Source organism: Opisthorchis viverrini (assembly GCF_000715545.1).
Source record: "Opisthorchis viverrini unplaced genomic scaffold opera_v5_448, whole genome shotgun sequence".
In the NCBI taxonomy this organism is placed as follows: Eukaryota; Metazoa; Platyhelminthes; class Trematoda; order Opisthorchiida; family Opisthorchiidae; genus Opisthorchis; species Opisthorchis viverrini.
Window position 1 is genome coordinate 57076 of NW_008752106.1, and position 23114 is coordinate 80189.

The 23114-nt window shown below is 47.7% G+C and overlaps 2 protein-coding genes across 2 annotated transcripts in view; one reads left to right on the plus strand and one right to left on the minus strand.

Moving 5' to 3' along the window:
* T265_11101 (hypothetical protein) overlaps positions 1–8101 on the plus strand; it is a gene marked incomplete at both ends in the record, with an annotated part of 39821 nt that extends 31720 nt beyond the window's left edge. Inside the window, 7 exons of the mRNA XM_009177664.1 lie at positions 35–263; positions 350–682; positions 771–1091; positions 1250–1729; positions 4049–5098; positions 6342–6718; positions 7364–8101. Of these exons, the coding sequence (XP_009175928.1) occupies positions 35–263; positions 350–682; positions 771–1091; positions 1250–1729; positions 4049–5098; positions 6342–6718; positions 7364–7724 (3151 nt within the window). The remainder of the gene's footprint in view (positions 1–34; positions 264–349; positions 683–770; positions 1092–1249; positions 1730–4048; positions 5099–6341; positions 6719–7363) is intronic.
* A 2646-nt stretch (positions 8102–10747) lies between these two features.
* Positions 10748–17452, minus strand: T265_15344 (hypothetical protein; the record flags this gene model as incomplete). Its single annotated transcript, XM_009177666.1, has 2 exons — positions 10748–11177; positions 16535–17452. Coding segments are annotated over 2 exons (1347 nt in total), but the record flags the coding sequence as incomplete, so codon positions are not given.
* Positions 17453–23114: the final 5662 nt, after the last annotated feature.

The window sequence follows — 23114 nt, forward strand, 5'->3', positions numbered from 1 at the left end:
GTAATTTGGACTGCCGTTTATTTTCACTTTTCAGAAAGTTGCGTATGATGTTCGCTTCTGTTCGACAACAACTGGATGCGGCATTTCCGCCAACTGGTGGCAGTGTGTCTGATGGATCGCTCCCCAGTGCCACTATGTCGGAACATGTCATATCGGCGTGTCTTTTCCTGCGTTACATTTGCCCGGCCATTCTGTCTCCCTCACTGTTTGGCTTGATATCCGAATTCCCCAGTGATCAGCGTGTCTTACGTGCATTCACCCTGGTAAGAGACGCTCAAAGTTTTGCCTTTTTTCATCTCTCTCATCGGGTAAAGTGCTTACTTTCACTCGGTCCGCTACTATTTTCCAGGTAGCCAAAGCCATCCAATCCTTGGCCAACTTCAGCGTGTTTTCTGGTGCCAAAGAAGGATACATGTCTTTCTTGAATCCATTTGTAACCGAACAGCTGCCTTCAATGCGACGCTTTCTTGAAGCTATTTCTTCCCCAAGCCCGACCGTTTCCCGTGAACTTCACCCTGTGCACACGTTTAAGCGAGATATCTATCAGAAGGCGAGCGTAGATTCCAGCCGGGTTTTTAGCAGTCAATCTCATCACACAGGATTCACGAATATATTGGATGGAAAAGACGATCCAATGGGACAGAGACCCATAGGCCCCGAATCGACCTCAAGTTCATCCTCCGTAAGTCACTCCAGCAGTCACTGTTACGAGAGTGCCAGGCAAGTGAGGCAATGTCTACACATGCTCATCCCCCTCTTCCTTCTTGCAGATCTTGACACGCAGCATATCCGGCCTACCAACCACTGGAATACATAGCTTAAACAACCCTCCGTCGATCACGTTCGACAGAATGCAGTCCCCATCGCCCCTCGTCGGAATAGGATATCAATTTCCTACAGAGTTTTCCAGGCAGATTAGAGACCCGATTCTTTTGCCCACATTCCCCCTCAAGAGCGCTGTTGCGAGCACCATGGTCGGATCCAACGGGTATGACAGTACCGCGTTATCCGGCGAGCACATTGATCTGGCCCTATGCTTGGCATTGTGTCATATGCAGCTCTCAGAGGCTGTTTGCAAGGTCCCTACAGATGTGAGTGACACTTTCACCTCAGAGGACAGTCAGTTTTATGATTTCTTTCCATCTGTTTGTTCCATTAGTTCGCAACTTGACGGTTCAATTTACGAGAAGCAAGTGTTCCCTGCAACTTACATGTGGCCTCTCCTCTTTTCTAGAAACCGCTCTCTCAGGTGACTGTTCTCAAACCGATTCTGGAAGAAATCGATTATTTCCTAAAGACAGGTACAGACCCTGATCCAAACTGGTGGCGGTCTGTTTCGACCGCCCCACGAAAACAGGAGAATGGCACTGTTCAGATTAGAAATCATCTGACCGAACGAAATATGTCACCTGTGATCCGTTCGAGCCCATCACCACCACCGGAGACTGACCGTGTTTCGACAGTTCGATCGCGATCGAGCGGTTGCTTGAAGCCGATTGAGCCAGAAGGTCATACATCAGTTCAGTACAGAAGTAATGGCTATGAAATGCGCGTATCGACGACTTCTGATCGATCGAGTGAAGGATTGGCGGAAAGTATGCTGCAGGACGAGCGGCAACATAGACCTGTGATCATCGAATTGCCGGAGAGAGAATCCAACAAGGACATGCGGGTCTCAGTTAACGTGAAATGCCAACAGCCCCTGGTATCCATCACCCCAATGACGACGGTGAGTTTTTAGACAACAAACATTCCACTAGTCTTTGAGGGCCTTCCTATTCAGTTTCACCCAGCTTTCTGTTCAACTTTTCGATCCGAAACATAAATTGTTCATGTGCCCACCACCAGTTAGCTTAAGCTTCTCTCGCCTTCAGGAAGGCGATACTTGAATGGGGTAGTTGCTTTGGGTCAGAACTCAATCCCCGGGGGGTTGCGCTCAACAAAGAAAACGTTTTGATTGGGGGGCCTTCATTATCCAAGAGTCAAGGACTAGATTCAGTGGCATTGGCTGTCACGTGGTATCTGTTTAGAGATAAAGACACTTTTGAATGCCTTCAGTAAACCAATATTAGTTCCACGTTTTCGCTTTCTTTTTGGTCATAAGACTGTGCAGCATGATTTGCTTGGAAAAGTTCAGTTGTGGCATCCTTTCCACGTCTGGATGTTAAGCAACCCGAAGAAAACACGGTCATTGAGATACTGTACGGTCTTCCGGGCTTAGCCAAGAGCACTTGAACAGTGGACTTCCCAGAGAGGAGCCCACGCCCTAACTCCTGGTTGCATGGCGAGAGCTGAACAACGTGAATCGATTTGTGCACCTCCTTTCATTTTTCGACGTTAGATTTAAAGCGCTTATCCTCTTCAGGATGTGTGAGTTCATGATATTACGCAAGGCCTTCTGGAGACAACGTTGCACAGGTTCTCTTCCTAGCACCCTGAAGTTCACCTAAGGTGTGACGCCTAGACTAACCAGTTGCGAGGACTCTCTTAGGATATCTCATACCTTCCTGACAGATGACTTCAGACTGGAATGTTGCATGGGTCGGGAATAGTACCAAAAGTTAACTGAACTTATGGTTTAACGTTATAAGGATCACGTGATAGGACTACCTGCCTCTGCTTAGCTCCAGATAGCTTGGTTATTGACCGGAAGGTCCGTGGTTTGAACCCAGCTCCGGCATCTCAACTGCTCCCGTCTAGGCTTGAGCAATCTGGCAGTGGCTCATTCCTCGTTCTTCCTTCGAGTATAACGGGAAGCTAGGCACCCAAAGGGTTGTACTGCTGGACGATTCCCCCCTGGTGAATCCGGTTATTCCGTGCGATGTATCGTCGAACCTTCACTTCACAATGGACTGACAGGTCAGGATAACCAGAAATGAAAAACTGGTCTGGTGAGCGATTTGGCCTGTTCGATGCAGTGAAAGGGAGCGTCGAAGACTCTTGCATACTCGAAACTGTCTTATTCAACAGTCAGTCGATAGCTTCTTCATGTGGTTCGGTGGGAATGAAAGATGAGAAATAGTTAGCTATAGCATCTGGTACGCTCATCAGCAATTTCCACGGAGAAGTTAATCACAGGGGTTCTGGAAACTACAGCCAGATGATCAAATAAATCGGCTTCAGTGCTTAATGATGTAGGTTGTCACATCGACTACGGTAAGATATGAGTTGAAAAATTACGCTGACACGAACAGAAATCTCATAGTATGGTGATACTATGTGGAGATGAAAAGATCGTACAGCTGTAACACCCTTTCGGTGCCTAGCTGCTATGCCACCCGAAGGAAGCACGAGGGCTGGGATACTGCCAGGTTGCCCCAGCCTAGACAGGGGAAGTCGAGAGGCAGATGTCGGGTTCGAACCACGGACCTTCTGGTCAGTAAATTCGTGCTCTAACCACTTGAGCCATCTCGCCATTTCCACTGAAAGTTCACTGAAGATTTCGTCCTGCAAGTGGACGCAATCTATGCTGAAAAACACTGTACTGTTCTTTCGTCCCTGTCACCAGTAGTTCGCACCTCACGAATCCAAACTTGTACCCTCCTGGTCGATAGCTGAAGATGAAATAGTTCGGCCACGAGCAACTGATCAGCAGCTTGATTAGGTCCCACTTAGATAGGATGTGGCATCATTTGAACAGCCAGTCAACACGTGACCAGGTGGTCACGTGAATGAAGGAAAGCTTCGTTTTCTACATCCACTATGTAGTCACCAGCATTCTCACTAAGGATGAAGCGCGTACACAGTGTTTCTCGGCATAGACTTCCAGAAAGAAATCCATATTAGACTCATAGTATCCTGAATTAAATCGATCACCAAAAGTTTATGACCAGCCTTGTTAGGTATGCGCTCACACGTTGTCTGATGTGATAAACTCACGACAGACCTTTACCAGGTCGGATAACATTCGCTGCTAGATACCGACTCGAAACCCTCTGAGATTTTGCAGTCCATATTTACGTGAGTGGCTCACTAACATTGGCTATAGTCTGGCTAATGGTGCGTTTTTGGTGACCATACCCTCCTGCATCCCTACTTTATTCTACAGACAGAACCATCAGTCGTTGGAAAAACCATATCCTCCAGAAGTACGCCGATGAGACCCGAGTACGGCCGCATTGAGGAGACAAGAACAATATCAAGACTCGTGACAAAGGTCCCCTCTGAGGACAGTACGCTTTGGTCTATCGATACTGACTCTCAGCCCAAATCAACCGCACTCGAAGCTTTCAGTCCAAAACCCGAAGCCCCGCAAATTGCGAACTTCGTTCACATTTCAAGAAATCGTGCGGTTCCTCCTACTTGTCTTGCTTACACAGCCGCCAATTCAAGCTCCTCGGGTTACCAGTCCTTGGGACGTCACGAACTCTACAGTTACAATCCGCCACCCTGTGATCCTACGCCATCAACTATCGTCCATTTGGGGGAATGCGATTCGCCTCTTGCTCTATCTCAAACGAGCGGGAGTTTGACGTGTACTGTAACAAATCCTCTCTATGCCGTCCATCCTTCGCCTGGCACTTCAGTCGCCTCGTGTTATTCTGGTTCCACAACAAGTTCGCCGGTCAAACAAGCTGACAAAGACCTGACACCATTAGTTCAAGCCCCTCCACTACGGTCGAATTCGTTCACAGGCTCGTCAAATCAAGGTGGAAGACATACATATGTGAACCTGAATAACAGTCCAACCACAGAGGCATTGTTGGTTGCGGTTCGAAACAAGCCGAATAGCCGGAAAATTAGTGAGGAAAACTCAGCCTCGCCTGGTGAATTCCGTCCGTCCACACGTGCTGAAGTGGATCGTCGGTTGATCGACGGTGTCAGCGATGTGGGGCCTCCATCGATTACTTACTTGGGAAGAGAAATTCTTCCTAGAAAGAGTAGTGCAGGAGCTATCCCGAACGGACTGAAACAGATGCAGCATGAAGATTCTGAAGATCGACAGGACTCGGCCTTCACCGGCGACGAAATGAGACACAGCAGCACACTAAATGCCGTTCTGGAGGGCTACAATCAGGTTTATCATATTTCTGGCTCGGACAGCGTGCGTTCCGTTGGAGTTCTCGGGTCAGCGAGGCCAAGTCTGTTTCCGGTTGAGGTAGGTGGCATTTTGACTTGTCCGGTCTGTAGTTCCTCGTGTTCCTTCATGAGAAAGATATCCGCACCGGATGGACGGTCACATTGCCCAGTTCATACACGACACGATCAGTTTTTATACCTGGGTAGCCGAAAGTCTCCATCACTACCAACCCAAACAGGCGTTTTGCAAGGTGCTATTCTCCCCGTTTTTAGTACACCCACTTCTAGTCTGTTCTGATTCATTCTGTCGGTTCAAGTATGCGGAAGATGTCAGTGTTTGATCATAGGTGTCTCCGAAGCATTGGTCAGGTCTTGTGAGAACATCGCATTAGTAATGCTGAGGTACGCCAAATGGTCTTAGGAGGAAGGAACTTTCCCGCTTCATAGGCTGCGCTGGTTGTGCCACGTACTCGGCATGCCAGAAGACCGTCTGCCTCACAGAGTGCATCAAAGCTTTCGCCTTCAATGCGTAGCTACCCGATTTCCGAACAAACTGAGCATGCCTTCGCCTCCAAGGCTTGGTTTTGTATTCCACTTTCACTTTTTCCTGCTATCGAAACTTTAGCAGCTGGAACCAATGTGCCTACGGTTTATAGCTGATAAGCCGATTGATTGATTGCTTGTTCAGGTATGCTGATGATAGTTTGATTGGTTGTGATCATCGCAGTTCAAAAGTTCACAATGAATTCAAAACAAGATTAAACGAGCGTGTTTGTCGACTCGAAGAACGCTCCGCTGTTTTCAACGTTTACAAATTTCCAGGAAATTGTCAGAAAATTGTCGCCATCCTATACAATTGATAAAACTCACTGATGTGAAACACTCCCCGAGGTCACGCCGAATAACAACCTCGGTTGCTTGATTCGCTTTCAGACAGTTTATCTTACCAAGAACGCACGATCCGCTCACCGGGTCTCCTGTTCTATTAACATAGTGACCTTTGGGGGGATGATAAATACCTGATAGTCAGGTCATCAAAACATGTCTGGACGCATTTAGAACCCTACGAGTTATGAAACCCTACAAAAATATCGTTGGGCAGTCTTCATCCAGTTCTCTCGCTACCGAAAGCGGTCCAAGTGGTCTGAAAGAACCAAGACGTTTGGAAAGTGTGACTCTCTACACGCTTCCGATTCATCGCTAAACCTTACTTACGGAATGATGCATTTCTTCTGTGCCTTTCGAATTAGGTTACTTCTTTCGGACTGCATTATCACCGGATTATTCGCTAACTTCCACTCACTATGCTTTTCATTGCGCAGGCAAGTCCAATTGTGCCGGCAAGCATTCGAGATGAACTGGACGCATCTCAGGCACGGCTTGCAGAGGCTCAAGCTCGTTTGCTGGCAAATGAGGCTGAACGGATTCAACTTCTTCGAGCATGGCATAACGAACTTATGAGGCAATCGCAACTCGTCAGTCAGACGAGCCTCGGCACTTCCGATGACAGTCGCTGGAGAAGACCGTCCCTCATTTCTGACCCCACACTCTCTCCTGGGACACTAAGTGCGTCCGAGACAACACAGAGACTGCCGGTCGATGGAGTCAGTTCGGACAGTGGCCGTAATTCAAGCACCACAATTTCCACAGCACCGCTGGGCAGCTCGAAGACCTCACAACAAACTACTCGTTCTCAAAGGTAACTGTGAGAGTTGTGAAACGTTTTGGTAACCCTCTGGTTGTCCCTCCGCGTACGGATGGGTGCCATCAGTCAGCATTCAAGTTATCTTATACTACCGCCTCAAGATATAAAAAGCGCAATGGTTGAGGCACCAGACTAGTGACCGGAAGGTCCGTAGTTCAAACCCAACTCTGGCCTTTTGAGTGCATTCTCTCCATGCTTGGGTAACCTGATCTAACGGTGATACTGCTGATGTGGGAGGCATGCGAGTAGTATGTTTTCTCGTAAATCCGCGTTGTGCCCCCTGAAAAGTGAGATCTATTACGGAATTTGTGGAGTCGCTTTGTAGCATTTACTTCGATTTGAGAAACAATCAATGAATATCCAGGAAAGTTCAGGAAGACGCGTTCAAGGAGAAGATGGATGTTCAGTTTTTGTAGACAAGATGCATATGAGAGTTTTGCTTCCCTGTCCAATAGTCTGTAACCGGTCAGTTGGTAGCGAAGGCCTTCCTCCTTTCACTGATAGCAACGCAGACTTGATGTTCCCTTCCGGTTTGCACGGTAGAAAAGTTCCGTGTCATCTGAACGGTTATCATTACTTATCATCGTAACAATGTCTCCATTAAAGTAGTTATTCCTTCTTTCACCTCACCCCAAACAGGATGGTACACAGTGCACAGCCTCGCATGGGAGCCTCGGTGATCGGTACAACGCAGGATCCGATTCAACCAGGACAATCCACATTGCCTCCAAGAAGAACGTCTACTACGGACCACTCCACCGCCATGTGGTTGCAGACGGCGCAACAATCCAACGAAGACGACCAGTGGATTGATATGAACCGAAGTCCTTCAACGCCCGGACTGAGTTGTACTGCATCCCAGACAACAGCTTCAGCGCTGGCCGCTGACTACGATGATCTCCCCACATCTGACAGCGTGGATTCCGATCATTTGAACGGACGAAGCAAGCAGTACGTGTGGGACGGCTCATCAAGTGCATACATACGGAAACCGAGTTAAAGCGCGCAGTTTCGACCCGCTAAGCATTTCAATCAAATCCTATCGTTCGAATTGAAACTCGCCTCCCCCGTGTGATTCATGAATATCACTGGGCCAATAATATGCTACCACCACTGTATTGTACACATGCACAAACGACTCCAAAGTTTTACTTCCTTTCGCTTTGGTTTGCTTTCGTCGCCCAGCGATTTCAGAGTCCAAAGCCCCGGGCAACTGCGAACAGCCAACAAGCCGTCGGCCGGCGCAGAACCAAGTGTATTTGTGCTATTTTTTATTGATTTATTTGGCACCGAACTATTATTGTATATCATCACTCATCAGCAATCCACTCGAGCTCTGACTTGTGCACAAATGATGCGCAATCAACACAGTTTTATAGGCGTATGACTTGTGCTGCATTCTCTGTCCCTATGGAAAGTACAGGGGTGGCGCCTGAGCTGTAACACCCTTCCGGTGCCTGGCTGTCAGGCCACCATCCGAAGGAAGCACAAGGGCTGAGCAGGTTGCCTTTAAACAGCAGCAGTTGGGATGCAGAGTTCGGGTTCGAAACACGGATCCTCAGGTCAGTGAGTTTGCGCCTTAACCATTGAGCTACAATCCAGCGTGGCGTGAGGAAAAGATATCTACGGGGATTACAACTTTGAGCAGATACCCGCAAAATTAGACGGTCTTTATCTCGACAATACGCGAGAGCTTGTTGAAGAGCACGTAGATTTAATTGTCATCTCAACTCGGTGAAACGTACGGAGCGCTCGGCTCTATGAACAACTGCCAATCCCGAAACCACTGACCAGGGGGATCCGTGGTCAGAACCTTACCCTGACTTTTCGATCGCTTCTCTCTAGGCTTGGGCAGCCTTCGACATGCACGGGATCGAAAGATGCCACAGCTCAATGACCGTTGTGATTTATTCGAGGTGTATCAGACAGTGAAGCCATTCCGATATCCGGAACGGCAAGGGTAAGTGATTTATTCGAGGTATCAGACAGTGAAGTCATTCCGATATCCGGAACGACAAGGGTATCTAGTAAACAGTGTCCGAGAATTCGCCAGCAATGATGAAATTCGCTCGTATTGTGCATTTCTGCAAATCCAATGAAGGTCCGAAGCGAATCGCGTTACTTGTGCGTGCGCGTCCCCAGACGTCCCAATACTTGGATATACTGCGTTACCATTTGAGTTCCGGTATTGCCTAACTGATTAGTAGAGATATGTAGCCTGTTGCGCCTGTGACAGGCCAGTATTGGGAACCGACCATTTACAATTTGGTTCCCTTTTCCCAAATCCATTTTCTTTCAAATGATCGATTCCGTTGTACAATACTGAGGCACTGGTAAACAACATTCAGGCGGACGATGTTTTGGGCGACACGAAAGTCCTGAGACGAAAAATAAACATCCAGGAGAATAGGAAATCGTCCATGCGGTGAAGGGCTCTCCTCTAGAGTTTGGAGAGACTAGTAATTGAGTTACTTTGTGGCAGGTTTGTCAGAGATTAGCTCTGAGGTTAGTGCGACACAAACAAACTCCAAGACGGCAGTGCCTTTGCCAATTTGCGCCACTTGTGGCGACACTATTAGGTCGCGAAGGTATCAGGCGACCATCTGCGGTGTGTTGGACGGATACAAGAGTTGGCCAGTTCGGGTGGAGGATTCGACCACCGGTATCCCAGAAGCATGCTTGGAATCGATGTTACCATAGAATTCGGAATGATACTACTCCTTACAGCAGATCCGTTTGAGGCAGCAAAAGCTCACGGAAAGTCGTGTTTGTTTTTCGATCAGATTGGATAAGTCAGCGGCGGTCATGGTAAACGGATCGCAGTATGTGGATTGTAAAGCCGACTTTTTCTACCCTGTTCTTCGTCATAGCATCGCTGCCTTCGTAAATATGGACATGCTGGTCGCAGGAAGAAAACATCTTGCTACTCTCAAACGGTACAACTTTACCCCCCCCATGAACGCCTCCCTGTTCTAGGTCCGATTGCTTTAGGTCTCGCTCTTCCTGTGTCCAGTGATTCAGAACTCGTGGAATGTGTGGGGGTTGCACTCACCCGCAGAGCTGAACTCGATTTGCTAGAGGTCGAATGACCGCTGAATATCGTTCAGATCGATGTCAGAAAACCCATATCAGCAAGCAACGAGTACGACGGCGCACACAAATCCTTCAAACGTCAAATAGTGGAAAGTCTAAAGAAAACCGAAAGCTCGGGAGATGGAACAGGTTTCCGTAACCAGAAACAGCCATGCCCTATACCATTTAGTTAGTGAAATGATAAGTGAACAGACGGCTCAGTAACTGGAAACACCGATTGGAAAGTCGGACCGCATACTTAGATGGCTGGCCTGCAGCAACACAGTGTATTCGAGCGAATGAAATGCAAACCTTAAGTGCCAGTAAAAGAGTAAATAAAATTCGAAACATGCCTGCTGAAAAGAGAGGGGATACAAGGACCAGACGGTCTACACTCAGCTCTTTTTATAGAGGTCAGGGAATCCCTGATGGCTCATCCGGCAAAACGTATTGGTGTTAAACGTAATTGGGAAGATGACTAAAAAACAAATAATAAACCATTCATCTGTAACACCCTATCGGTGCCTAACTGCCAGGCCACTCGAAGGAAGCACGAGGGCTGGGATAGTGCCAAGCTGCCTAAGCCTAGGTAGGGGAAGTCGAGAGGCGGAGGTCGGGTTTGAACCACGGACCTTCCGGTCAGTAAATTCGCGCTCTAACCACTGAGCCACCTCGCCTCGTCTCTTCTACGCATGATCATGTGTAACGAACAACTGGCGTTTATTTGAAAAGTATTTATACGCCTTAAAAGCATTCTTCTCATTTTCGGAACTTTCCTAATGAGATAATTACGTGTCACGAAGCTTCCGTTGAAGATGCCCGAGGCTAAATAACCCTGCAATTTAGAGGGGTTGGCAAGAATAACAATGATACGATTGTATTTGAATATAAAAATAAACATCTGGAGATCTGGGTGGTCGGAAGAGAGAACATGTTCAAATGACTCTTGCGTCAGGGGGTACGCTGGCAACACAACTGCTTCAGTGTGCGGTCTGTCCGTCGACACAGGTCACTGTAGTGGGGACTGGGATCCAGTCGAGATACCGGCAACATGTGCGATTGTGTCACCAAATCGCGCCACTCAGTAAGACGATAGGCCAGGTCCAAAGATCCCCCGATTCCACCAGCTTCCAGTATAGTGGAGACTGGTGGGACACGCTCCCGCATGCTAGCTCGAATCACAGTCTCTAGTTGGTTGGTTAGGAACTGGATTTCCGCCAACAAACAATCGGTCAGCAGCGAAAGTTCCGAGTTAGTTGGACCGTTGGGTTGATTGTCGTGGTTAGCAGCCAGAGCTGTACCATCAAGCGCCTCAAACCGGATCTGATCAGCCGGGAATTCATCAAGGGCTCTTCTAAACAGGTCTAACAGTGACTGTGAACTGCAAAGACAAACAACGGAAACAAACGGTACGAAAAAATAAGCTTGAAGTCTGTTTGAAAACGAACAGAAAGTTATAAATCGTACGCGACTTAGCCTAGACCTGCATCAATATTACCACTAAGAAAAAAATGCAACCAGCGCCCAAACCAGTTGGTACTTTTGTGGTGTTTCCACACGCCCATGAAGAACGTGGTGGAAAACGTTTATAACACGAGGAGAAAAGTGCTTGAACGCAACATTCTAATACAAAAACTGCTCCGACCATGTCCACTACTACTGCGAGATGTCCTAAGTGGTTGGAGCGCCAATTCACTGACCGGAAGATCCGTGGTTCGAATCCCACCTCCACCTCTCGACTTCCCCTGTCTAGGCTTGGGCAACCTGGCAGTATCCCAGCCCTCTTGCTTCCTTCGGGTGGCATGGCAGCTAGGCACCGGAAGAGTGCTACAGCTGAACTAGATCATATCCACATCAGACTGCAGCACCATTTCTTCCCAACTGCACCCCGATCGACGGCAAAGATACAGGAGTACTGGCTTGTTAGACATCGTTTATACGCAATTACAGCCATATTGCTCATACAGAACCGTAATCCGTCGAAAATCGAACGTAACAACGAAGAAGACTTCCCTGAGGTGGTTTTCCTTAGAAGCGACTACAAAAGCAGCTGTCACTGATGGAAGTCGGTGTTGCGAACTAATTTGGTTTCAAGTAGAACATCAGGTTGACGGAAACTCGGGGACTGCGCCTACCTGATGAGCCCCAAGAAGGTCGAAACCGGTCGTGGGCTGTCGACGAATTTTCAGCAACCTTATAAAAATGTTGCGAGCTCTAATGGAAGTGTTTTCTGTCAAGAGGTTTGCAGTAACTGGAGTTAATAAAGAATAGAAAATGAGTCACTACAGATTGTACTTTTGAACCAAACATGAGAAATTCTGGAAGAGAAGGCCGTACTGAGGATGTGTTTGGGGGGGGGGGTAAATCAGGCTCGGCAAACAGGGTTGGATGGCGGCGTCGCGAAATTACAGATGGAATTTACTTCGCATACTGTCCACAATTCGTCGTAGGTAATTATGAACTTGACCAGTTTGCATTTATAACATTGTCAACAGCACATCAAGAGCAATAAAGATATACACTCCGCTGCATTACCACTAAAAATTATAACTATAGTTGGAGAAATACACTCATTTGCAAATCAATTTGGTTTTCACGAGAGACTCAACTGAATCCCTCGTTTATGATATTCTACAACTGAATGTACTGCACACAGGCCACCTCATGTTTCAGTTGGCACGATATTCGGGATGTCGCAGTATATTTTTATAAAGTCAGCTACTCACAAGGTTGCTGAAAACGCGTCGACAGCCCACGACCGGTTTCATGTAGAACACAAGGTTGACGGAAACTCTGGGACTGCGCCTACCTGATGAGCCCCAAGAAAGGCGAAACCGGTCGTGAGCCGTCGGAGAGTTTTCAGCAACCTTTATGAAACTATAGTTGGAGTTTCATTGCGGAAAGGGATACGGAAGGAACCCTTGTGTTAGTCTACTACGATCACATCGAAATATCTACACCTCCAAATACTCATTCGGAAAATATGGATACGAACTGACAGTTAGCAACCACAGACTGTGTCTCTCTAACAAAGCGCAGGAAGAATAATGCGGACCTCGTCCTGAAAAGCACCCAAACTTTTCGTCCATGATTTATGACCAAGGCACTTGGTGCTAGACAAAACATTATTTTCCACAGGCTATGATTCCGTGTTAGTAACACACGACTAAACCAAGACAACTTCTGATGGTGGATGTATTTCCCTATTGAGGTATCTGCTACATTCATGTTTGAACTGTCTCGTTGCGGAGGAACCTTTGGCACCGGAAGTCGACAACCACATTTCCGAGACGATGACCATCTCGTAGTACGGTGAGGATTTTTTCGATGGACGTTTCGTCCTGTAAACGAAGGCCATCCGTGATGAAAAGTCGAGAAGCACTGTACAGTTGTTTCATTCTTACTGGGAACTCCCGGATGGTAGATGAACACTTAGCCATTCGACCAGGAGCGGATGAGCATCTAGACAGGATTTAGCGCTATTCATCCATCAGCCACGCAATCCACGTCAAGTAATCACACACTGACTGGCTCCTCGAGTAATGACTTCTAAGATGGAACGTCCACTCGTCACGTGACGTGGCTTACTCCTATTTCGCTGGTAACGTGAGATTTTGGAATTTTCGACAGACAATCCGCTCTGTAAGTGAAGGCAAGCTTGATAAAGATGACCACCGAAGACCTGAAGATATCTCATTCGCTCTACTCGCATAGGTCTCGTCTCACGAACATACAACACAAGAGCCAGTGCTGTAGTTTCGTATACACGCTCGTTTGCCGCTATGGTTGTCTCGAATTAGAAAACACGTGTTTACAACACCCGCTTTCGGACATTCTCACTTCCGTCCCTGCACGAGGAATAAAGTGAAGAAGCTCAAATTGTCCTAAATAAACCTCATTAACTGCGGATATTCCCGACCGCGCCGGAATTTAATAGGACCCAGACAAACACGAGCAGACTAGCGTGCTCACGGTTGGGCAACCTGACTGGCTCGCCTATGGCCGGAACGTCGATCAGTAAGCATTCCATTTGTGCCGACCGATGGGCTCGCCTGTCGCGACATCCGGTCCAGCAAGCCCCACAAATGCCCAGAAGCTGCTGAGCGATTATTGATCGACTACACGTAGTAACAGGATTTGAATTAAGAAAGTTGGATGCAGCACAGTGATGTAGTAGCCTCGCTTGTCAGATAATTGGAGTTCTAGTACTGAAAAAGCAGGAAATATGCATCGCTAGTGAACTATAGCAAGAGTGAAACTCAAGTTTACCACTTCAACATGCGTTGCGTATGCCGAACCATCGTTGGCTGAAGAGAGTGAGTGCTATTTTCCATGCCCAATCCAGAGTGGCGGAAGAAGAGAGGTGGCCAAAAGTTGACTTGGCAGAGGAGTGTGAAGGACATCAGGAAACGCTTGGGTGCTGCCGGGGCTACTCGCCTTCCAGGATGGGGGCCGCGTGATCCTCACTGTGTCTCGTTGGAGAAACTACAAGATATGTCTGCCAACCGATGTCGGTGGCGTTCTTATTGTCAGTTTCTATCCAGGTTGCCTGAATGAGTGTCTGGAGGTGTAGACGCCTCGGAATGATTATAGTAAGCTAGCATTAAGTCCCTTCCACGTCCACCTTTATTCTTTTCTTCAAAATAAGGCTTCCAAATAAATCATGGTTGTACGGCAGTGAAGCATCGGTGTTGAACACTGATGTTATGCTGTCGATGATGAACAGAAAGGTGGGCTGTGAACATGGAACTCCTACAGTCTCCGAGTGTGCATCCCTAATGAAGCGTCATTATACTCCTGGTCCTGACGACCTTCCACCTGCGCAAATCATGGATGGCGGCGAATTTTTTAGTCAGTGCCTGTCTAGCCTACTTATATCTGTCTGGGAGAGAGAGAGAACTTTCCAGATACCTGGGCTGAGTCGATAATAGTGCCCGTTTTCAAAATGGATGCTCGCAGTTAATGTGGTAACCACAGGGGTGTTGGTAACAGGGTGTTGTAACAAGGCCTCTGGCGTCACTGGCTCTTCGTCCTCTTGCGGCGGCACACAAATCCTGTGAGCATCAAACGGGATTTCAACCGGTTATAGGCTGCATTGACCACATCTTCACATTCCGTCAGATGATACAGCAAAGCCGTATGTACAGACGACCCACAATCACGGTATTCCTCAACTTCAAGGGCGCGTTCGATTCTGTCGATCGGTCAATGCTGTTAATCACACCTGCTCAAAAGGGTATGCCCCAATAAATTTGTGAACATAGTCCGATCCCTATATTCGAATAATTCTGGGCGTGTGAGAGTGTATGGTGAGCTCTACAAAAATTTTCTACAAAAGGTGGTGTCCGAAAAGGACGTCTGTTCTCTTCATTCTTCTTTAACTTCACAGATATTGAACGCTGAAAGGTTTTCAAGATTTCGGTATTCAAACTGCTGCTGGTGAGAGCATGTCGATATTTTGAATGGGCAGACGATATCGCCCTCATCTTTGAAGACCAAGGCGAAGCACAGGCCCTGTTGAATAGACTGACCACCATCGTACCATCCTTCGGCACGCGCCGTGCACCTTCAAAGTGCAAATTTATGCTTCAGAGCGTGCAGTCTCTAAAAGCGCCCCTTACACTTGTGGAAAATTTCCCACACCTGGGTTGTTGTACTACGTCTGACGGGAATGTGTCTCATAAAGTCAATGCAGAAATCTCGAAAACCGGAATCACGTTTCGATCACGGAATCGCGTCACTTGTGGCGTCAAATAGGCATATCAATGGGTCTTCAGGGTCTCTTGTAGCAGGCGTTTTTGACGGCTGCAAGACGCGACTTCTGAGGACAGACGATACAAGGTGTTTTCAGGTTTTTGACCGCCGATGCTTCAGAAGCGCTGCTGGGTCACTATCGAGGTAATTGGAAAACGGGTATTTGGTTGTGCAGAAGACGCTTCAATCGAGGAAAAAAACAGAGACATCAACTGTCGTGGTACGGCCATGCGCTACGTATACCGAAACATTGTCTACCGAGACGAGGGTTGTTCTCCGTGCCTCCTTCAGAATGGCACGAACCGTGAGGTGGTAGAAGGGTCTGAAAGAGATTACGAAGAGTTGTTGGTGTTGTACGCCCTCCAGGATGGGGTCCCCGTGACTCCGCCTACGCTTGGCCAAATATGGCAAGAAATGGCAGCTGACCGATGTCGGTGGCGTTCGTGCTATCGGTTTCTTTACAGATTATCTGATTGAGCACTTATAGGTGTAGAGAACTCAGAATCTTTGAGACAGCCAGGCACCAGGTCCTCTCCCTGACCCACTTTTTTCTCCTGGTCATTGTAAGGATCAGAAATGCTGAAGTGTTCCGAAAGATGGTTTTAGGAGAAAGGAACTTTTCTGCGACGGACTCAATTATAGGTCTCGCTGGTTAGGACATATACTTTGCAATGACACTAGTCGGAGTACGGCGTGAAATGGATGAGGGAAGGAGGGAGTAGTTGGCTTGTGTTCCATTAGTTGAACTTTAATATACAGAGTTCCTCGGAAATGGAAAAAGCGGGGCAATGCTAAGGAAAGACTTCTAGTGCATGGGGTCAAATTATCTAAGTTACATTTGTCGGTGCTTGGATCACCTGGCCATCGTTCAACCAACATGTTTTGGATGAGTTAAATGAGTTTCCCATTGGCAGGTGCTCCGTGGGAGCCTTCAGAAATATAAACAAACCAGAAAAGCAATGGCTGTAAAAATACTCAACACACCTTGAGAAAGCTTGGAGAATGAGTGACCCACTTTTGTCTTCCTCCGGATACGTAATACACAGCGCTAGTCCTTCAAACGGTCCAGCTGTAATCCAATGCCACTGTCCTGTCTTGTCCAGCAATATTTCGAACGGAAGATGTAGCAGTTTTGTCTGAAAGAACGTTCTAAGCGTAGACAAAGCGGGTGATTCCAAGAAGCCAGTCGGGTGAAATGCAGCTGCCCGGAGACGCCAGCGACAGTGCCGCGAATAGATGGTTTCGGGCTCGATTGATGACCAGATCGGAGCGACAGTCAGGCGTGACAATGAGCTAGCTCTTTGTAACAAATCACAGAAAGATACACAAACCGGTTGCATTAAAGTGAAACGACACTGGACCACCCCATTTTGCAACACATTGATATCCATGTGCATGTGAAATTCGGAGATAGACTGGTGTAAAATGTCCGTAGTTGTGTAGGCTATGAGGCTAACCGGATTTGGTTTACGTTTCGACGAAATTACCAAGGTAGATTGGGGCATTACCCAACTGATGGGGATACTATTGGCAATTCCACAACGCGGTTCCACAGATAAATGAAATACACACTGCTCCTCTTCCCGTAGGTAGGTGTAGGTTGCTTCTAGCGGCACGGCCAGAGCCCAGCGAAAGGGGCTATGACAGGTAGAAGAGGGTGATGCAACCGCCGGAATCGGAAGAAGTTTAGGGGGATCAACAATGCTGAACGTGGGAAACTGGACAGTTGTTTCATCTGAAGGCGTTGAAGAAGCCGGTAGTAAACTGCTGCCAGTCATCGACTGGAGTACTACAGCTGGCAACCACTGCCTTCTGGTATCTGTAGGGGTTACAGGTAGAAGTGACGTGCAGCATAAACATCTGGAGGCCCGGAAGCAACATTCGATTACTTGAAACTCATTGCGTATTTGATTTTTCGCTTCATTGAGAGAAACAAGCGAATGCTGTAAAAGGGGGATAGGTAAACATGTATGAAAGGCAATGGAATGTTTATACGTCTGGATTATGCCCAGTGCGTGAAAGAAAGCATCAGTGACACCAGCTAAACGGCGAATGACCAGTCACCAAATGACAACTCAGATAAGTTGCAAGAAGTTAACATCACACCTATTAATCATTTGGAAGTGAAATTTAAAAAAAATAAAATCGTTCAGCTGGCGCCTTTTGGTGCCCCGCTGCTATGCCACCAAAAGGAAGCACGAGGACTGAGATACTGCTAGGTTGCCCAAGCGTAGACAAGAGAAGTGGAGAGGAAGAGGTCGGGTTCGAACCACGGACCTCCCGGTCAGTAAATTCGCGATCTAATCACCGAGTAAGTGAAGTAACATTAGAGACAGACGAGCCATAGTTATAACAGAACAGGTACTACCATCATCATCATCATCGACAGCATGACATCAGTGTTCAACACCGATGCTTCACTGCCGTACAACCATGATTTATTTGAAAGCCTTATTGTAGAGAAAAGAGTAAAGTTGGACTGGGAAGGGACTTAATGCCAACTTACGCCACTCATTCCGAGGTGCCTATACCTGCAAACACTCATTCAGGCGATCTGGATAGAAACTGACAAAAAGAACGCCACTGACATCGGTTGGCAGACATATCTTGTAGTGCCTCCAACGAGACACAGTGAGGATCACGCGGTCCCTATCCTGGAAGGCGAGTAGCGCCGACAGCACCCAAGCGTTTCATGATCTTTTTCATACGAAGAGACTGGATCTTACCGTGGTGTGACGGTTTGCGCACCTTTTGAGCTATATTGGGGAGTGTCCCGCGACACTCAGTCTCTCACACCAGGTTGGTCAATGGTTAGAGGTCTGACGAACAGTCTCCTGGCCCTCCAGGTTGGAGGTTGGAACATGTGGCGACTTGTTCCGTAGAACTGGTAATGCATTTGCATTTCCCACCAAACACCGCTGCCTTGCGATTAGACGCCAAGGGCTTTGGTTGAGGACCCTAATCGTCCTCCTGTCTAGGTGTGGGCGCCCTGGCAGTATCCCAGCCCAAGTGAAACTATGAACCGCACATACGCAAATAAACAGGTACTGCTCAATTAGGTGACCTATGCAAGCATCAGTTATCCTGGGACAGTAAACAGAATACCTGAAAAACCTCGAAACCAACAATTATTTGCGAAGTGCCCAAAACGCAGGTCCCTACCAATTTCGATCGCCCTACCTTGAGGAACAGGAAAGGGCAACCGACGAGTGACCCAATAGTGGTATCTGAAGTCTATAGAGAACATTATGCATGCATGTATTCTACCCCAGTGACCTCATGACACCCAACCTTGTCGACGCGTAACTACGAACGGTCTCTAACCAACATGGTCTTCACAGGAGAGGAAATTAGTCAACTCTTGCACAAAACAAACCTTTTCTGCGCGTTGGGGCCAGGCAAGGCTCATTCAAGGATCCTGAAAGAAACGTCATTCACACCAGGAGACTGTGTTTCGTCAGTCGCTTGACGAAGGTGACCTTTACTCTGCTTGGAAGGAAGCGATTGTCATGCCAATCTACAAAACTGTTGACCGACCAACGCCTGGCAGCTATAGGCCTCACCAACGTACCATGCAAGTGATGGAACGCATCCTAGATCAACCTTGCTGCCAACAACTTGATATCCCCAATTCAACGCGGATTCCTCCCAAACCGTCCTTGCGTGACGAACATGCTCGTATCTATGGAAAGCTTAGCCCAAGCTAAGGACGAGGGATTCATATCGGATGCTATATTTTCTGACTCCTTTAGAGCATTCGATCGAGTCCGACACGTCCCGCTGATCCACAAACTCGAGTCTTTCGGGATTCAAGGGGAAATTCCACATTGGATTGAGGCGTTCCTATCAGACAGTACATTCAGAATGAAATAAGGCTCGAACAACTCTTCTCCGGCGCCGGTCCCTATTGGAGTTCCTCAAAGCTCTGTTTTGGGACCACTTCTGTTTTTGATCTACGTCAATGACCTTCCAGACTTTCACGTCTACGTTTTGCAGACGGCTTGAAATCCTGGAGTTCAAAAGCTAGTTTTTCCAAATGGATGTAGACGCTGCAAATCAACGGTCGCTGGAAACGCACCTTCCTCTGAATGTCGAAAAGTGCACCCATAGGTCATTCGGAGGGGACTCAGCGAACGCCTTCATCATGCATGATGAGAATGGACCAGAAAACATCACAAGGATGGATGCCAAAAAGGATTTGGGTATCTGGCTCTCATCAAACAGGTCCTTCGCACTGCACCATGAGAAGTTGGCTCAAAAGACATTCACCGTTCTGCGGACAATTCGGGGCACCTTCTTCCGTATTACACCAATGGATTTCCAAATACTCTATGGGGGCCTACATCAGAGTGCTTGTTGAATATGCCAATCAATTGTCTACTCTACACCAATGGATTTCCAAATACTCTATGGGGGCCTACATCAGAGTGCTTGTTGAATATGCCAATCAAGTTGTCTACTCGGGACGCAAGAAGGAGGTAACCTCAATTGAGCCTCTCCAACGAGCTGCTATGAAAATGGTTGCAGGCTTTGAATCCGTGGACTATGAAACGCGTCTCGCCAAGGGCCGGATCTCTTTCCCCAGGAGTACCTCGACCGCAAAGAGACTTACACTTACTTATGCCCTGTTTGAACAAGGTTTGACCAACAAGTTTTTTAATGTTGATCCAGCTAACACACGGCGAGGACATGGTAAGATTTCTAAGCTCAGTGCGCACACTTTCATCAGATGAAAGTATGCATTCTCGAAATGAGAAAAAAATATCCGCAAGTAGTTTTTTCTCATTTCGAGTGGTTGCTCGTGGAATAACCTTCCATCAACGGTTGTCCACGCTAAATCCAGTACGCGGTTCAAAGCATTATTAGACGCTTTCTTATGCGAATCCACAGGCTGGAAAGCTTACTGTCCAGCGCTGAGAACTTGAAGAACAGTGCTGCAGCCTTTTTTCGTTTGTGCCTTCCAGGTGAACGACAGGAACCAAACCAACCCGGGAAACTTGGGTAGAAGCCTCGTTCCTGTGTATCAATCCGTGAATAGGTGAATACCCAAAACATCAACTTCCAGAACTCGCACTCAGAGGTGATGTTTTTAGATACTAAAGTATACAGTACCGAATATCACCATTACCACAACCTTCAGATTTTCCATTCCTGTCCGGATGCGCTATTCATAGTCAGATTTACACTACTATAAAGGCTTTCAGTAGCAGCTAGCTCCCCATTTTCATTGGTTGAGTGTTCAATAAAATAGTCCGCGCAGCCCGGTGAGGCAAAATCGTCATGGCTTCCTCATCGCAAGCGGTCGTTGCAACTGCTCCCGTGTCTATTGAAGGATACGCAGTGGACGTTACCACCCTGTTTGTGAATCACCAGGATAGCCACCTATTCTGCAACGTTCACGAACAGATGCAATGTGTGAAGTAGTTCCGTCCCGAAGAGACTGGACCTTACCGTGGTGTGACGGTTTGCGCATCTCAGCGATCCATTCAGCTATACTTAGAATTGTCTCCGTGACACTCACAGAGTCTCTCATACCAGGTTGGTCAATGGTTAGAGGTCTGACGAACAGTCTCTTGGCCCTCCAAGTTGGAGGTTGGAATATGTGGTGACTTGTTCCATAGAAATGGTAATGCATTTGCATTTCCCGCCAAACACCGCTGCCTTGCGGTTAGGCTTTTGAGCCAAAGGCTTTGGTTGAGGACCCTAATCGTTCTCTTGTCTAGGTGTGGGCGCCCTGGCAATACCCCAGCCCTCGTACAACCATGATATTCACAAGTACCAATACTCTCATGTCACATCGGCCGTCGCGTGGTGCCATCAACCGGGTCGCCTTCCTTGTTGCATACAGTAGGGCGGGTAGGCGAAGACAGGCTACTGCTGACGCCTCCCTTCTTTCTCCTTCACATACTTTTTCTTCCCCCTCTCCCCACCCCATTAATAACTCTCTCCTTGTAGGCCCAGCACTTAGGTCTAATGAGTCCGTTCGTCATGCATCGGTTTTGCATGCAGTATCTGCTCGTCATATGGCGCCGACATCCTCAGGAATCTCCAAATCGGTCTTCAAGCCTCGACACCCAGTCTATGTGGCCGCTTTCAATGTCCGCACTCTGAAACAAGTAGGACAACAAGCTGCTCTTGCACTTACACTGGATTCGCTTGGCATTGATGTGTGCTGTGTCGCAGAAACGAGAATTCAAGATTCAAGCACAGTGATTCAGCTAACTGCTCCATCAGGATCGCCTCCCGGCAAACAGAACCAGGGGCTATGTCTACAAAATCAAGTGTAATGACTGCACCAAGGTCTATATAAGACAGACGGCCAGGGAACTACACATCAGAGTCAGAAAGCATAGCAGAAAAATAAACAGGCCGCCGAGAAACGCAGATGAATATCAAGCGTTACTGAAAGACTCGGCGATTGCGGAACATGCACTCGACACGGGACACAAGAGATTTAGAAAATGTTGAGGTTTTGAGGCGATGACTAGGGTCCACGTCACACAGACTGATCGTCGAGGCGGTAGAAATCGCCAAGCATCCCAGTGTTCACAGAATAGAAAGTGTGGAACAGGCAAGCGTGTGGAGAACGATTCTGGATCAGTCGAGCTGACACGTGTTGGTGTGCGGTCATCAGAAGGAAGAGTGGTCATCATCTGGATTCTACCTGACCTCAAGCCCTCGGACTAAATTGTCGGAGCACTCAAGACCCCACAAAAACCGGGGAAAATCTACCAGTGACAACCCAAGTGAATCATCAACTGAAGCACCCTGAAGTGGGAGATTAACGAACCAAACCTGATCAGAATTAATTTACCCCCCCCCACCTAAGCCACCAACCGACGACAGCCGTAATTGACACTCAACACTCATCTAGTGTGATAATCTGAAGAGGACTGACTTAACGATTGGTTCCCCGTCTGCCTTATAACCTGGCCAATTTGGTGACCTCCTCACTTGGCCTGATGAAGCTTTTGTGTCAAAAGCGAAACGTTGCCCAAATAAAAACTATTGATTGTTTATCAAGTTCTTTTGAAACGACGACTTCTCAGTCGGTTCCAAACTTTTTCCAATTGACTGATAGATATCTGTTTATCGTGTCTGCCTACGCCCCAACACCGTCAAAGATAGGTTTTATGATGCCCGAAATGCCCTGCTGCGGCGAGCTAAAAGCTCAGACATTGTGGTGGTTGCCAGGGATATGAATGCACAAGTGGACAGGCTCAGTGCATCTGGGACTCAATTAGGTCGAGATTATTTATTTATTTGCCCGGAGATTATTTCAGTTGATCCGTGCGACCGGTCCCCGGAAACCACCTGTGAATGAAGCTATCAAGCATCAGAATGGAGCGACCATCTAGAATAAAGAACGCCTCGACCGGTTGGCTGAATACTTTGAACAACTGTTGTGGCCACCAGCTGGCACTCATTTAGAGCCCACAGGTGAAGTAGAACCCTGGACGGTGAACGTGGAACCACCTACGGCCTCGGAGGTTTACGACTGCATATGTTCTCTCAAGTGCCACCGAGCTCCCGGTCCGGATGACCTTCCACCTGCACTGTTCAA